General features: G+C 37.5%; 1 protein-coding gene across 9 annotated transcripts in view; it reads right to left on the bottom strand.

Annotated features, from left to right (window-relative positions):
• The window catches only part of RET (ret proto-oncogene), a 127,628-nt gene that overhangs the window by 38,103 nt on the left and 71,356 nt on the right, over positions 1 to 18,169 (bottom strand). For all 9 annotated transcript variants that reach the window (XM_083843792.1, XM_083843790.1, XM_083843791.1 and 6 more), the window contains one exon: positions 666 to 917. In XM_083843792.1, the coding sequence (XP_083699918.1) occupies positions 666 to 917 (252 nt within the window). The remainder of the gene's footprint in view (positions 1 to 665; positions 918 to 18,169) is intronic.

Here is an 18,169-nt window from a genome sequence, read left to right as displayed (position 1 = left end):
TCCTCCTCCACCATCTAATGATATCTAATTTCCTCATAGATCAAAATCACCAAAACCAATTTACTGCTAGAACATGAAAGAAAGGGAAAAACCTAGGGTAACTCATTTCTATAGTTCAACAATAAGCTTCTTTAACTAAACCAGATCTCAAGAGAAAGAGAGCTACACATAACTACTTCTTCCAAGAACTATTTGGTGTTACGTGCAAATTAACTCTGTGAATCCAAGTTACAAGACTTTGAGGGCTGTTTATATGAGAGTTAGAAGTAAACTAACTGCATTGGTCTGGACACTAAGCACTCAACACTGACAAAGTGGAATTGGCTCAATTTGCACCAGTAGTTGAACAAATTGCAAATCTCAGTGTAAAGCTGGGACTTATTGCAGCTGTGAAATGCAGGAAAGTGATTTGATGCAGTCCAACATTCCTGCTGTATTGGAGCCTGCAGAGAAAGCAGCTCGATCTGTCCCAGGTTAGCATTTGATTTAGTATGCATCTTGTTGCATTTGCTGTGGGTTTTGTTGGTTCTGGTTCCCCATTTTTAAAAGGTATGTGTTTTTTTTTCAAATTCAGTGGTCATAGGCTGATTGATAAATCTCATGATCCAAACAAACTTTCCTTTAACAACAGATACTTCAACAAGGGAAGCTAGTCGTGTACTTACACAACATGTTAAAGTCTTCTCTATCTATGCTCCTGCTGAGGTAGAGAAGTCCTGTTTTTTCTCTAATTTGAAACCAATGATTTTCATGGGATCTTGCTCGAGAAATGACAAGATTCTGGCACAGATGAAAGTGAGCTGCTTCTCCGTGTGAATCCCTCAAGGCATGGATGCGCAGGAGTGGTGTACCTGCTGGCTGATCAATGTAGACGTTCTCTGAGTACTCTTTCCTGGGGAAGTACAAACCAAAGGAAGCTGCAAAGGAAGGAACACAACAAGAGAGTTACTTGAAGTTAAAGGATTTTTGCACTGGCATTTTCTTAAGAGATGCATTTCCAAAGAATCGAAAGCATCATTTTCTAAGGATTAAAGCAGCATTAAAAAATATGAGAAAAAGACAGATCCTCATCTGGTGTAAATCAGTCTAGTTTTGCTGCACTCAAGCCAGGGACATAAACTTCAGGTTTTTAGTGGTTATGTTCAAGTTACAAAGTCATCTACTTTTTCAAAGCAAAACTGCCTTGCTGTAAACATGGCCCAGCTTAAGCAGAACACTTAATGAAGCTCTGCTTGCCAGGTTTTACTTAAGTTCATATCTGTAGCTCTCATCTCTTCTTCCATTATCTCACAGATGATATTCAGAGAAGGAAAAAACCTCTGATGAAATCACACATGAAGTAAAAAAAACTGAACGCTTTTTCTGCTGAGAGAAAACACAGAAATGTATCAGTGGCTTTCAAACCTTTCCTCGGATTACATAAAACCTTTCTTACATGAAAGTCCTTTTCTGGCACCTTTCTAAACAGACCAGCATGATACTTTCCCCACGGAAAATAGGACTTGTTTAAAGAAAACTAACATGGGAATTATATATAAGTACTTAGATATTACCAATAGGAAAGCTCAGAACTGACTTGCCTGAACAGGGGAGGCAAGTATACACCTATTTGTAATACAATGAATGTGACTGACTGATTCTTCTTCCATTTTTTTCCTCTGTCACATTATAGACATTTGCATGTAGCAGGACCCAGCTGCCCTTGACGCCTATTTCTTCAGCTGGTATCATTTTACCAGATCACTTTGCAATGGCTTCTCCACCCCTTTCCTATGCCTCCGTTCCAACTGTACAGCTTGCAAAGCTGATGGCAGTAGAATGGGTGATACACATTGAGCGAACAGTCATTAAAAATAAGCATTAGAAGCACGGCATAAGCACGTTCTACTGAGGTGTCAGAAACACTAAAAAACCTGACAAAGCTCTGGATTGTGTAATGGTCATCAAACAGGACTACTCCAAATTCTTAAAAAAAAAAAAGAGCTCTGTTATGTTGAAAATAAGTAAGGTTGAGGTGAGATTTTTGGAAATATAAGAGACAGGCTAACAACTGTATCCACTGCAGCTGGCTGAAAGAGGGCTAGTATCTTCTTTGGTTGCACAGGCAGAACAATGATGGAATTAATCTCAAAGATTTCCCACCTGTATCTTCTGTACACAGTGATACTCATGTACACTGAAATACTGGACCTGTCACTCTTGTCCTTCATCTGCACTGACAGCCTGTACTTGCTCCCATACAACAGAACCCTTGCACTTTGCAGAATTTTGCAGCATCTAACGTGATTTGGTAAGGGGTAAGGCATATGAAAGGCTCACACATCTGCTGAACAAATGAAAATAATAACAATCTCCATATGGTACAAATACAAGACTATCTTAGCTAAAAATCAAGCCAGATACAAATGGAAATAATGGTAACACAGCAGTAAAATTGCGAGTATAAAGCCAAAACATCTTCAAAACACCATCAGGCTATAGCACTTACTTATATTATTATTATCAGACCCATATAGTATTCTACTGAATGAAAAGGACCACAAACAAACTGCAAATGAGAGGCATCTAATTTCATTTGGAAATACCACAGAAACCACTCTACCTTGCAATGCTTCATGACATCAGTATGCCTGGATGCAATTACCTCCATGTGATTTACAGGGCCCCATTCGTCATTCTACATATACTTTGCAGTATTTGAATAAAGTGGTAAAATGATGCAGTAGATGAATTTGCTCCGAAGTAATTAATTCAAAGAAAAGCCAACAATAATTTTGTGAGAGTTTTAGAAAAGCAGTTTAACCAGTAACTCCTGAAGTCCCCTATCTGGAAGAAAACAATTACTTCTGATTCTGGCCCCATTACCACCTTTTTTTTGCAAGTTGGATTCCTGAACATTCTTAATATATTTCAAATCTCTTTCCAGTCTTGCTGTCTCTCTCGGTCTTTTTGGGTGCAGGAAAGGATGGGCAATCTGTACCACTAAAATTCCTAACAAACAGGTTCATTAATGAGCGGGATAAGGTGATACCCAAACAGCAAGCCCAGCCCCAGTCCAAATGAATAGATTTCCTTGAGGTATTTTCTATAAGATCGTGATTCTACAGTTATGAAAATAGGCTTATAAAGAATTAGCAACAAGATGAAGGAATTTTATTTCCTTATTTCTACAACTGAGGTGAACAATTCTAATGTGAGTGAGGAAGGTGTATCACAAACATCGCGTGGTGCAAGGACTAGCACTGTAGCAGAGGCAGAAAAGCATCTCCAATAAAAGGAATATATAGAAAGGAGAGTATATATAAGCAGTGTTGATCCATAAAGTGTGAAACAATACCAAAAAAAAGGAAAAACAGTTGTAATTATTTCCCCACCTTAAAGGAGCGTGTTCATCTGTACAAGCACACAGATGAAGTAATCTTGACTGTCTGTCTATACACTAAATGTAGACTTAATAGCAGGTAAAGAGCCTTCACCAAGATGTGTGCACGCAGAGTCCTGCAACCACTGGTGCACATAATAGAGAATAGTTACACTGCAGCAAGCATTTGGATCACACCGAAGCTTTTGAAGTGAATCCCAGAAAAGACCCCACTCGCGTGGCTCTGGCTCTTCTCACAGAACCGTCTTGGAGCACCTGAACTTGATTCCTCCAGCCACATTCAGCCGCTGGAGCCGGATGAGAGCTGGTCCAACGTAAAAACCTCTGCAACATTGACAGTGTAAGCATCAGGTTGTTGGCACTGCTGGCTTTGCTCTTCAAATCTGGGTCTACACTACATGCCAGCGTGTACACAGTCATGTTTAACTTAAAGTACCTTAATAATTATTACAGAATTAAACGTCTAAAACTTTTTATGCAAGTACACCTCAGCATCCTGACTGCTTGGCAAAAAAAAAAGAAAAAGAAAAGTATTTATGCTGCAGACTCCCTGAAATTCTTTGGTGTGTGTTCACAGGATCAGTCGTCTCCATTCTCAGAAAAACAGGGAAAAAATCCTGTAATATACAAATCTGATTTCTCTGTAGGTAACAGAAATGCAAAGCAGTGCTTTGTATTTTGAAAAGAAAGGATTCTGTCATAAAATAATTTAAAATTTGCATCAGTAATGTAATTAATGTAAAGTAATTAAATTGACTTTTTTCATGAATATAAAAAAACCACTTTAAGAAACTTGCTGCCACCTTCCTAAGTAGAAACATGATTTTTTTTTTCTCCCTTATTCAAACCTAAAAGCTGAAGAAATGGAATTCTATCAGAAGTGTTAGTTTTTAGTACAGAGCACGTTTCTACATTCAGGACAAGACCTTAGGATAGCTTTAAGTGATGCCAGTGGATCTTAAATACTATCATGTTTTACTTTAAGAAAAGGTAATTCAAGTGAAAAGATTTTACAGCAGTGTAGAAACTTAGATGTTTAAAAAAATAAAATAAGGAAGTTACAAATTCGATTTACCATGTTACTGTTATTGTATTCATCTAACGCTGCTGATCTTGAAATTACTGAGATATTGTAAAGTGGTTTGTGCCACCTTCTAATTCCATTTCAAGCACTGGAAGAGATGAGAGGTATGCGACAGACTGCCCAGGTCCCAACCACACTCTGCATATAAATTTTTGGGGGGTGATTTTGCAAGAGACTTTTGAAGCTGAAACGTAGCACCCACTTCTCTGAGTGGTGTTCATTCCCTGAAGATCTAGCAAGTTAAAACCAGATTCAATAAACTTGCCATCTGGTAAATACACTACAGGAGGAAGAAGTTCTGATCCTGGCCCCAGTACCTTGTGTCCTGAGAAGAAATCGATTCCGATGAATTTGTGCAAGCTTCCTATGGAAGCCAGATGGAATTTTTATTGAATCTGCCATTTAAACAAAGGTGAATTTAGATGGTTAAGCTCAAAACTGATGGTTAAAGTGCTTTTGCTTAGGAATTAAAAGCAGAGGAACAGTTCACATCATAACCTTGAAATACACCATGGGAAGGTTTTGCTGTATAACATATATGAGTAACATGCTATGTATAGGAGAGAGAATTATTGGAATATTTCGGCATGTCTGAATATTTTTGCTAACACAATGCTGCATCTGGCCTCTGTTCTGCAATCGGTGCAGAAAACATGGCAATCTCTGATAGATGAGCAATATAACATGATAATAGCGTATCAGTAACATACAGATGAGAAAAGTGATCGCGTTTAAGCGGATGTAATGCTGCTGACTAATAGCTCCTACAGGAAATAAATAGAGTTATGACAGCATTTTTGCAGTTCAAGGAGAGAAAGCAGATAAAAATGAGAGTGGAGAAATCTGATTATATATACTTTGAAGCCTTGATGTAAACAGAGCTTTTGAAATAAGGCAATTTTTCATGTAGCTTTTTTTCCAATCACAAATGATTAGGTCAATAATGTCTTTTTGGAAACAAATTGTGTTTATTTATTTATTTTTTTTTTGTACAAAGTCTGTTGAAGAAAGATTGCGTATTTTTAATTTTTTACGCCTCCCACTGTAGACTTAAGTAGCATAGGTAGACAACTCTTGATGAAAACTATGAACAAGCAACGTTATACTATTATCAATCATGAGGAGGAAAAACAATTTTTTAGTCACAAAATGAGGAGGCATGAAGTTTTTTTATTAGTAAATAGAAGACTTCAGTTTGAAAGTCTCCCAAACAATGTTTGCAACCTTATTTCAAGGTAAAACTGCTAACCTTGGATAACATGTTTTGAAGTGAATTATCCCAGTTACAAGCTTTGCTCTGGGAAAGGACATACTTAGGCCACTGAAAAATCATCTCAAGTCCATGTGGATGCTTCTATGTTTCTACTGAATGAAAACCTTCACAATCCCACAGTGTCTGCTGGATTAACAGACACTTAGAACTCAAGCACTAGTTTGTGTCCTTAAGAAAATATAATGAAAAAAGTAAATCAGCAAAGTGGAAATGGAATGAGGGTTGGTTTTCACTCACCAAGTAATAGACACCTATACAATCAGTGTCTTGACAAAGTTTGGTCAGAGATCCCCAGCATTTTGGAGGACAACATGACAATTTATTAAGAATGGAACAGACCTCATACAATCAAAATCCCTCATCAAAAATTGACGTGCATGTCAAAAAAAAAAGGTACGGTTCAACGTAATGATAGCCCTATCATTGTAACGTATAGGAGATAATGATGTAGATGAACATGGGAGTCTGCTGCTAATAATCCCCCATTTGCTGCACAGCATCAGATTTCAACAAGCAATTATCTGGCAAGGTTAGTTTTGTGTTCCTGAAATAATTACCTTTACTTTTGATGAGTAGCCATTATGTTCCATTACTAGTATTAATATACCCAATGTTTGATACATCAGAGAATGAGAGCAGCAATGCACTTGTATATTTTAAATTAAAGGATTCACCCACTTAACACCATTCCAACCCCTACAGAATTAAATAGTAAACTCACCCTTATAATCCAAAAAGTCAGTCATTTAGAAAAAAGCACTGTCACTGAACGGAAGGATAGTATGAAACAAAATGGGTAAAAACAACACTACGTGGACTACATACCCTGGGCAAGGTATTCAGGACACTATGTGCCATTTAACGGAGGCTGATCAATCCCACACAAATAAAAATGCTCCCGCCAGCATTTAGATGAATGGCTCTTCAGCCAGAGATGGTTTAACAGAGAGAACAATCTCCACCTTTATGCAGGGAATCGCTCCAACCTTTCCTCCGGTTCAGCAGCATGGTTTTAAATGAAGAACTCCTCACTGCACTATCCATCACTGCACTGGGACTCATTTAAAAGGTAATCACAGGAGAAGAACTATTTCCAATAGACTGGGCGACACATCACCAGAGGTAACTGCTCAGAGAAAATATTCACCAGGGCAAAACATAACAATGTTTTGTTAATAAATAGTAATAATAATTAATTAAAAAAAGCACCCTGAAAAGCTGTTGGAACACCTCTGAGAGGGACCAGCCAACAAGGAGCATCTCGGGAGCTCAGCTAACATCTGCAGCTCATGCCAGAACACGAGCTAACAGCTTCCTTTTTTAAGCCATGGCAAAAGTCTCAGTGCCAGAAACTGAAGCGCGTATGGAAGAGCGCAGTGCACACACTGCCCCTCGCTCGCCCATCTCCCCAGAGCCAGAAGGGGGCACAGCAGCATGGGGGGGAACGCATGCTGCTGCAAACCCTCCACGTGCCTGTGCAGCCAGGTGTCAGGGTGAGCTCCCTGACCCTGCCAGGTGTGCAGCCACCACCCAAAGGAGACTATTTTGCACAAATACAATTATTAAAGTATTTGCCTGGTATTATACAGAGAAGTACAGTCAAATTCTGCCCTTGCTTCACTGAGTTTGGGCTGCAGCGTTACTGCCCGCAGTATAAATCACAGCACATTCGAGAGTCACCAAAACAATGACAAATGGGATAACTGACAAACACCTAATTAACTAGCAAGCAATTAATGCAGCTCAGCAGCATGACGTTATTTTTAGGAATGTTATTTTAAGCTGATCATTACAGAAATTTTAACAGATGTGATGTGAACCAGTGAACACAGGAAACTGTTCTAAAGCGAAAATGAAATGAATTCCTGCTTTGTAAAGCTGCTCTTCTGGATCCTAGGTTAGAGTGGACTGGGTAAGGATTGCTGTAATGCTTCATGCACAATATTCTGAAAATATATTCAAATTTTACAGAGCTGTGTAATTGCTGTTTCACCTGTTGTGTGCATTTATTTGTAGCACAATTGCTACAGAAGAACAGAACAAATTTAAATGGCAGCAGTATCAGTGGAATACATGTGTTTTACAGAATACGACACCTCCAGAGGGAGCAGGTTCTTGCAAAGTGATGGCAAACAGAAACAGTACTTAACCAGAATATATTCCAGACCTGAAAAACTGGTCTGCTCTAAGCTAATTGCCTCTCGGGTGATTTTCCTCACCAGATTCCCATGATCATACTGAAAACAAACCTGGTTTTTGGACTGAAAACATAGAAATTACGTAGATACAAATATCAGATAGAAAACCTCAGTTGACCACCTGTATTAACCTACCAGTAAGGAAAAATGAGAATTCTACAAGACATTAATAAGTTAAATCTGCCAAAAGCCAAGAGATCTATCTGACAAGAATGGTTTCTTACAACATCAGGTATTTTAAACATAAATTTTAAAAAGTCAGGACAAAAAAACTGACCCTAAATTTGTCAGAAAGAAAACTATTCCAACTGAATTTCTGAGAATTGTCAAGGTTTTGATTTTTTGCATTAATCCATGACTGACAAATGTGTATTTTTCACAAAGTAGGACTGTGACTCTCTAAAGTTCTACAAGTTCTCTCTGATGTCCACTTCAGACTGAGGTCAAACCCGTGCCTACACTCTTTTGTCAGAATCTACATTTCAAGGTAAGCTTTAGAAAGTCACTTTTCTGCTTTTATAAGAACCAAAAAAAAAAAAAAGCTTCTTTTCTCTTGCTTTCGTATGGTTTGTTATTATTTACTTTAGCAAGAAGGCATGTTTTTGATGCTGTGTTGATCTAAACACCAGTGACACTAAAACTTAAACCATTCTTCATAGAAACAAACAGGCACAAAAAGCTTCTGTAAGAGGTTGCAGGGTTCTTGCAAATTCTTCAGATCCTGATTCTGTCACACCTCATTATTTATGTGATTAAATAATAATGCTTTTTAAAATGTGGCTTAATTGCTTGAGAATAACTGGATATAATTTGGCTCAGTATGTATATAAAGCTGAAATATAAGACGAGAAAACTGATGATTGTATCGCAGCACCAGTTATATTAATAAATGGTTAATAGAATTTATTTCCATCGGGATGCATTTACAAGGCAGTATAAAAAATGAAGATGACTTTCATTTTTATACCATTTCATTTCAGTTCTGTATGGGCACAATTTGTCTTGTTACATACATTTGGACATCCAATGACTTCTCTGTATTTTTCTTTGTCAACTAACCCTGAGTTCAAGAGCACTGCAGAGAAGATCTTACGAAGACTTCCCATGCTAAAAGCTACAAAACTTGGGGCTTTATTTGGCTTTGCTTACAGAAGGTGACAGGTAAAAATATTCACTTAATGCCTGTGAAGGTAGAGTGTATGTGCATACATACATAGATATATGTGTATCAAGATTATAATAAGATCCTAAAGAAAATGTTTGTTGGATTATGAATTTGTGAAAATATACACAAGTACACAGAGCTGTATTTTCAGCCACTTTTTTTTTTTTTTTTTTTTAAAGTTGTTCAGCTAGGAAAATTTGCAGGACTACCTAGAGGTGTCTCAGTCCGTTAATATACACAGATGCAAAAGGAAGAAACAGTTGCACTACAATGTCCCTATAAAAGGCTTTCCATACAGCTCAGCAGTCATCCGCAGGATCATAAAGCTTACAACTGTAAACATAAAAGAAATATTGATCCACAAATCCATAATGTCAATACATTATTTCTTGTATTACCTGATCCTGAAGTAGCATCTAAGTGTCTAATAATTATACAAACAATAAAAGAAACAGGAAATAAAAGAAACAGAAAATAGGTTCAAACCGTATCCCCATGCAAAAGCTATACAGCCTTTTCTAACTTGAAGATGGAAGGCTATTTTAAAATATTTTAAGAAATTATTTTTCTTTTTTTGCATGAAATAATGCAGATCAGTTCTGTAACTGAATAGCACCTTATTCGGTGTGAATCTCTGAAGGAAAAGGAACACTAAGAAGAGAAATTTTTTTTAAAAGACTGTCTCAATCTTGGGAGGTATACAAAGGTTTCTGGCATCAGAAACAAAGAGGCATCTCTACTGAGATTACTTCAAGTACTTCCTTATCACGGGAAACAATCTTGTACAACACTAACTACTGTTGTTTGTTTTTTGTTGTTGTCATTGCCTTAAAACCCATGTGTCGGAACAGTAATGGTTCTTAACTTACTCTCCCTAGAGCAGGAAGTGGCTAGAGCTAGTGGCCAAGCTAGCACCACTCAGGACATACAAATAAGAGATCTTACAAGCAATCAGAAGTTCTTCATTTTAAATGGTTCTCTCTTTTCTGTAGCACATAGATTTATTTATCTTGAGATTATCAAGAAGAAAGGCAAAACTGAGAATAAGTGCTGCAATGCCATCACACTCTCAGCTCCATCAAAGACAGATTCTGCAAGCACCGATACGTGGGTCCACCATTTCTTTGCTTTTATCACTTTCAATGAACCCCAACAACCCAACACATCCCAGGTTCATTCATGGTGCTCATGTTTCTTGCACGTGGAATTATTCTACATCGTATTTTAAGAAATGCCAAGATAAGAAGGTAGACTCAGTCTGCTGTTTTATTTGCAGTTTTCAAAATAAAGAGCAATTTTCCTATTCACCAACCATATGCACTCTCTAGTGAGTTCCAGAATGTGTTTATATATGACATATATGCGGAGGTTGTGATGCATGAGAAGCTAGAGAAGACCAGTGATGTATGGATCACTGTTCTGTGCTAAAAACGGGGCACAAGTTGTAAATCTCAACCATAAAATCCTTAATTAATAATGTAGTGACATACAAGTGCTCTAAACCATTGTTATATTCCAATTAGCTTTCTCATATATTTGCTCCAAAAATGCTGAGCTCATATGCAGGGTAAATATTATAGCACTCATTTGGAGAACAATGTACTAAAAACTAAATACATTTAAACTGTGCAAAAAAATAGAAATAAATCGCAAGACAATCTCATCCATAGAAATTGTTCAGCATACTTGATAAGATGAAAGGATCATTGAGGATAAACCAAATAAGCTTAAATTAATTATTTTAGTCAGAATGACATCAGTATCGCAGTGCATTTCCTGCATTAAGGATTCAGATCACTGCTGCTTCTTTAATAAACACAAAAAATAGTAAATTTTCACAATCCCAAGTCATGAAAAAGAATGAAAAATAATAACTGTTGATTTATGACAAAGATTTGTATATGCACAAACTCCTGAGCTGCATTACCACTTTATCTCAAGTTTCCCCATTTCCTTTCCTCCAGCTGCACTTGATTCTGCATCATCAAAATGAATGCAAGCCTTCCTGTCAATTATAAATAGATGGAGTCAAGGCATGAGGGATCACTTTCTGACATTTCAGTGCAATTCAGCTGCTAATGACCACAAACACCTCCATTTCCTACTCCTAAGCATCTTCATAGGATAAGTACAGTCAAGCGAAATAAGTAAAAAGACTTCTCACAAATAGCTTTTTTAACTCATCACCACTCAATCACAACAATTAACAAGTGGTAACTTGACCAAATGGTAACAGTATGGCTTTGGGATAACTACATAATGCCTAACTCTTCTGACGGGGATCAACAATGGTGGCTTCTCTACCTCAGCATTGGTAAAAAGGGGTTGATTTTCAGAGAAAATGCATCACCTTCTTATTTTCTGAAAGGTGGATGAGTTTACTGCATCTTAATCCATTTTTACTTTGGATTCCCCACTGTTGCATTGGAAAATCTATTTTCTATATTTAGCACAGATGTGTAAAAATTATCCTGCTAGACCTTACACAGTGACATGGGAAATAGCTCTGCCTGAATTGTGTTTTATCCATATCTTATACGGCTAGCTTCCCCCGTTTTCTCCAATCCATGCAGTTCATGAAAGAAAGAGACAGCAGTATCATTACCTCCTTACAGTAGGAGGCAATCAATGAAAACTTTTGCTGCTGCTTGTTGAAAATTTGCCAGAAAAACGCTAATGACAGGAACGTGCCCCTCTCACAGGAAAGTGCTCTATTATTAAGAGCTGCTATTCTCTTTCCAAACACTCAAGGGAGCTATGAGCTTGCAATTCAATTTCTCAGTCCAGGAAGTGAAATATCAGTGTAACTGTTAGCTTTATTTATTTATTTATTTAAAGTTTTGTCATGAATTAACAGTCCATTTTGGTTTATATTGCTATATTTTAGGTGATCTTTGAAATGAAATGCAGGAGGTAAGATGTTGTCAATTTGCTACTTTTCAGTTTTAACTTACATTATTTCCATCTGAGGAATATACATATGCTTCAAATTGAAATAATGACATAAAATAACGTTACAACACCATCTGCGCTTGACCTTTAATATTTTCTTAAGTGCACTACAGACCTGCTTCTAAAATAGAATTAAAAAGCTGTATTACACCTGCCAACATAAAAATAGAAATAAAATAAAAAAGACAAGAAAACATCCTATCCCAGCTGTGAACATCACTGCTTAATAAAACAGAAGAACTTTTCCTCTGGGGACTTTTAATCATGACCGCACAGTAGCTAGTCATTATGCTCTTGTCTTAAAGCATAAGTGTTGTCAGCAAAATAGCAGAAATTGTATTGACAAGGCTTGGAAACAGGCTGACATAACACTAATGATAAGCATTTGACAATGACAGGTTTTTTTAGACAGCTCTTATCAACTAGCTTTAAGACAGAAATGAATTACTTCGTATTTCTGACAAGTTATAGGAATGAACCAGAGAAGTCTAAAAGAAATCAAGAATGATATTCAGCTGTAGAAGAAAGTGCCTCTAACTTTCCAAATCCACAGTACATTCTCATACCCTGGTACTCAGTTTACTTTTACAGAGCAGCGAACCTGGAGTATCAGAGGTCTTTATTAGGGTTCACAAAAGCTTTGTTTTCCTATAAGTGAACTTTTGGGCCTTAGCCCAGACCTTTTCTGCTGGGCATGCCAAACTAGCACACATTGCCAAGCAACCACAGACACTATACATCCCACCTTTATTTATTAAAGACTGATTTTGCTTATTTCATGGGTATCTCAATATAGGCGTTTAAAGTTTTTACTATAAAATTAAATCCTTGCCCCACACTTATATCCTTCACTGTTAGAACAAGAGATGGCAATTCCTTTATCATACAGTCAGTTTTGGTACAGGTTTCACTACCAAGAAAGAAGCAACATTATTGTTGGGAAACTTCTGATCACTTACTGTCTTTAATCATTAACAATGTCTACTACATACAGGTCTGAACTGAGTCCAGGGTTGTACTGATGCACACAGATAGCCCTTCATATTGACATTTATTCTGAACTATGTGTAAGACTACCAGAATAGGCACTCTGGTCACACGTTTTCACTGTAAAAGCCAAGTGTAAGTGACAGTCCCAGAGCTGAAGAAAGTACTGCAGTAGTTCACTGACTAGCCCCTGGGTAACCCCACACAAAAATAATATTTTTGATAGATTTTTCTCAAACGGTGAAATCAATGCTTTCTCTCCATTTTTTCTGCTCTTTTTACAAGCTGAAAAAACCTCCAATGGCATCTCAAGACACAAAGAAATACTCAAGTCTCATTTCAGCATGGTATTTCCATGCCCAATGTATCACGGCGTTTAGATTTTTCAACTCCTTTGCAAAGGTGCTTACTGCACCATTTCATCTAGAGCTCACATTTTTAATTTAAGCGTCAGCACAAGATCTCATTTCCTGTGCTTCCCCTTTTCCCCTGTCAAGGCAGTAACATTCACAGGCTAAAGGACTACAATAAATAACAAAAATAGAAGTTCAGACTTCAACTGAATACCACAGAAATATAAATTCGAACACGCATGTTGAGTCTGCTCAGAAACTTTTATCTGTGCCTTAAAAGAAAGGACACAAACACCTGAGCATGAACAAACAAACAGGGTTTTACATGATGGCTAAGACTCAAGTACTTGGACTTTTCCATGAATGCTTTCCGTGAAATAGAGTTTCCCTGCAGCAAGAATGAATGGCTGGCTGGCTTGATGCTTTTTTCTCTGAGAATAAGTGTGTAGTTGTAGGAGCCTAACACAGTATAAGCAAGAGTAAGTCAGACATAACTAAGAAAAGTAAGAATATACCTTATCATTAATAGTTACTATTAAACTTCACGCCACAAAGAGATCATAAAATACAAAGATTTATAACTCAAATTTCTGTCTATGCTACAACTACCAATAAAATACTTGCATTCGGCTGTACTCCTCCTTTCGTAAGCCTTCTCTGCTGACAGGATCAGGACTCAAGACTGAAGCTAAACTTTCCTAGAATTTGCAAAGTCAATTAAAAAAATACTGGAGAAAGAAATTTCAGATAAAAGTTCTTATTTGCAGATAAAATTAAAAAAAAAAAAAGGAAGGAAGGAAGGGAAGAAGAAGGAAATACAAAATAATCTCTGCAATGTAATGAAATGTCCAAAACAAAATGTTACCTCTATCTTTGTACTCAGATTGTGAGCTGAATTCCAGAGATAATTCTTACGGGAAGAAAAAAAACAAGTGACCTAATGTTTGGTAACCCAAGCCTTACTGAAAATTGTGCATGTGGTTCACAACACAATTCAAAACCATTTGGTTTCTGGTACAAAGGAACTGTCTGTGAATTGATACCCTCATGACACTGGTCCATATCCTCTGGAAGTACTCATTGTAGGTCTACCTCCAAACATTTCAGCACATCAGTTCCATTTAATGCTGCAAAAACAACTGAGGGAAGCAATTTATACAAAGGCTATCTGATCTGTTCCAAAGGTGTCTTCCCCACTAACAAGTATCATTTTGAGTGATAACATCACATATACATCATGTTTATATTATCTAAAAAATAAAATATGAAGAGCACTGAAAGCACCCAGCCTGCAGCTCCATCTCCTTTAATGCAAACACAATATACCACCCCTACTGAGAGCATGGCATTCCACTTGCATTTCATACTTGCTTATAAAACTGGGTGCTTCAAAAGGAAAACAATTAATGGCCATCAGATGCTTAGTTACATGGATTATAGGTAGCACTGAACTGAGAACGGAAACAATATATAAGGAGTAGACCTGCTATTTGCCAATGCTTTTGACTTATTTTCAAGCCTACCATCTCATTCATCTTTCTGGAAGAAGGGAACCTTGAAAAACCACAGACTGACAACTATGTCTCATTAAAGGGTGCACAGTGTGCTCAGAAGTTTCCTTAAACACTTCAAGCTCTAAGGATCATGTGTTTTTCATCAGTCCTCTTGGGTCTTAGATTGGAAATAGTTTGAGAAGAGCTGTGTAGAAGGTACATGCTAGCTGACTAGGAGATAATAGTTGGCATTGCTGCGCCAAGCTTCTTCAAATTTCATAAAGGAGTACCAGGGCGTTGAGCACTTCAGCTCTTCTCCTCAAAGACCACAGGTTAAACGCATGCCTGACTTCATGCTTCAGTGCTGAAACTGTACCAGAGCATAGACTCAAATCGACTGACACGCAGACAGAACTTACAAAAATACCTATTTTTAATACAATTACTGGCCTCATCCAAAGTTGCTGAGGTCAAGAACCCTAGAGACTTCACTAGGTTTGAGACTCGAGGCAACACCATGCAACTGCTCACTGATAGGATAACACAACAAATTTTAGCATATCTGCAAAATGTGACAGTACGGGTGACACCTGAGGAGAAAAAAAGACATATGCTTGGAGATTGTTGCATAAACATGTTTAGTCAAAAAGAATGCAGAACTGTTATGTTTTAAGAACTTCTACTAAGGAAAACGTATTTAAATGTCTCAGCTTCTACTCCCTGGGTAATGAAATGTGTTGTTTTAAACTTATTTGTCCAGAATTTAGGTTCAAAATTGTATTTGGACTATTAGCGCTATTCTAAGAGTTTAACAAGTTTAATGTGTTTCTCTGTAGCTATAAGCCAGTAATGTTTGGTTATTAAGGTTGGACAATATTCCTTCTTAAACCAAAATTAATGTAGCAAATCGATTATAATTCTTCAATGATCCCTATCCATTTGAATGAACACTGCTTTACCAAAAGGCCCAGTGGAGTCACTCAGTCTACACATCATTAAAAAGGACTTCATGGACCTACCCAACTCAAAGGTCTTTGGCTGACCTGATTTTGCCAAAATACTACTTTTAACAAAGATCACAATGCTTTGAGTCTCAAAATGAGAATGCTTGGTTACTTATATTTTATTTTGTATTGTACTTTATATATTTGATTGGCGAACCTCAGAAAGGATCTCGCATGTTGCTGCAGTGATGATCAACAATGTAATTTTAAAATTAGATTTATTCATTATGGGTTTAATTCACTTTTCTCTGAATAAAGCCAGAGTAAATCAACTTATACAGCTGTGTGAGCAAAATATAACTCTCTTCTGGAGCAACAGAGAGGGAGTAGAGTTGTACAGCAGACCTCCACGGTCAAGAAGAGAGCATGGATGACCTCCATGGCCATACAGCTCTGATCCAGAATGAAATGGCTTCCTCACCTGCAGCCTATTTTTGTTTCTTCAGCATTACCCAAATCTTGGCAGATTGGTTTATTTTTGAGACACCTTGTCCATCTCTAAGACATATCCAGTTATCAGTATCTTTTCCGCTATAAAGGAAAAGTATTCTCTTATATATTTTTTCAAAAAACAGTCCCTGTTACTCAGGATAATCTCTTTTACATTAAGCCCTAAAGAATGCTAGCCAAAAGACATTTTGCTCACACGGAGACATAGTAACAGTCACAATATTATGTCCTAGATGTTACTTTTGATTCAAGAAAGTTCAGAAAGTTAGATTCTGGTGAAAGACAACCTTCCTAGAAATGTTTCGTTTCACAAAATGAGAACCATCTGCCAAAGACACAGGATTATGTTAAAAGAGTAAAAGTAGCAACTTTTTCATGCAGCTATGGATTTGCTATCAATACATGCAAACATATATAAACAAAATCCACACTTAGTAAACATGTAATACAAACAGCACTATGTAGATCTTAATTAGAATCAGAAACATTTTTTTAAATTGCTTCTTTAAATTGCAATCATGTTTCTTCTGGAGCAATTTGGATTAAACCTGTCTCTTCAAGTATGCAGAATACCCTGTTTTCTAAAGCAATTAATTTACCCTGGAAAGTTCATAAGTGAAGCTGCTAGCTAACACTCAACACATCAATCATTACAGAGACCAAAGTCTAGTACATGGAAACAAAACAAGGGCAAGATTAATACTACTCATATTTCTATTCTGATTTAAACAATTTACATCAATTTCACGTTGGTCAGCCACAGGCTAGAGCGTGTAGTAGTAATACATGCTCATTCATGAACATGAATTCACAGCTGGGAAAATCAAACAGAAGTAGTAGTACAAATACACACAGACTTTGAACTCTAATCTTTTAGCTACAGTCAGGAAACATTTAGCACACGTGCTGGGATGTTGTTTTGAAGAGAGAATATTCATTTAATGAGTACAGATTTTATGTACAAACACATGACTACATCCAGTGGACCTAATAAAATTGTAGTTAGCCTTCCCTGTGTTAACTTTACGAAGTCTTATTTTCCCTGTAGTTTCACTCCCCTTCTAACCTCCTGTGCAGCTTTATATCCTAAGTTTTCTTTGAATTGTCACAAGACTGCCACCAGTAGCGTTCCAGAGCCCAGGCAAAGCAGAAAACCGTCTCTTGCCATCCGAATTCAGCTTCCAGTTATCAACATACAGAAGTGAGTGAAACTGGATTGTTTCCTAAAATAATGCACTACAATGAATTTTCCAGTCCTGGAAACATGGTTCTTGTGGCTAAACATAAGCAAAGGAGGGGCTCCCTTGAAGTGAAGGAAGTTGCCCATATGCACTGTATTAAGCTTGTGCCTCAAGGCTCTGGGACCTCCGTGCCCCAGACCTTTGCCTTTATTGGCAATACCAGCAAAAGTAGTTCTCAACCGAAGTTCATCTCACCACTGCCTCTGCTGTGCCAATGCATTGCAGAACCATGCCCTGGCTGCAGGAGCCAGCTGGGTTTCAGTCAACTCCGCCCAGAGGAAAAGTTGTACGGAATACCCAGCCCTGCAGTTCCTAGCCCTGAACAAAGGCCATCCAGTGCAAGGAGCTGCCACAGTCATGGAGACAGAGAGCCTGGGTGAATTTGACAAGCAGCACAACTGCAACGGGTCCAGTGACTAATTTGTGCTCTGCAGCAGATGAAACCCCAATGGCGAGAGTGGTTGCTCATCCTTCTCTCAGACAGAGGTTGCCAGCCAAAGCTAAGAAAATTTAATCGTTCTTTAAAAGCTACTGCTTACAACCCAGGCTATTATGATAAACCAAAATACGCAGAGTTGAAAATGGTC

Source organism: Anser anser (assembly GCF_964211835.1).
Source record: "Anser anser genome assembly, chromosome: 7".
NCBI classification, from domain to species: Eukaryota; Metazoa; Chordata; class Aves; order Anseriformes; family Anatidae; genus Anser; species Anser anser.
Note: the sequence above shows the minus strand (reverse complement) of the source record. Positions and strands in the feature narration are given on the sequence as shown.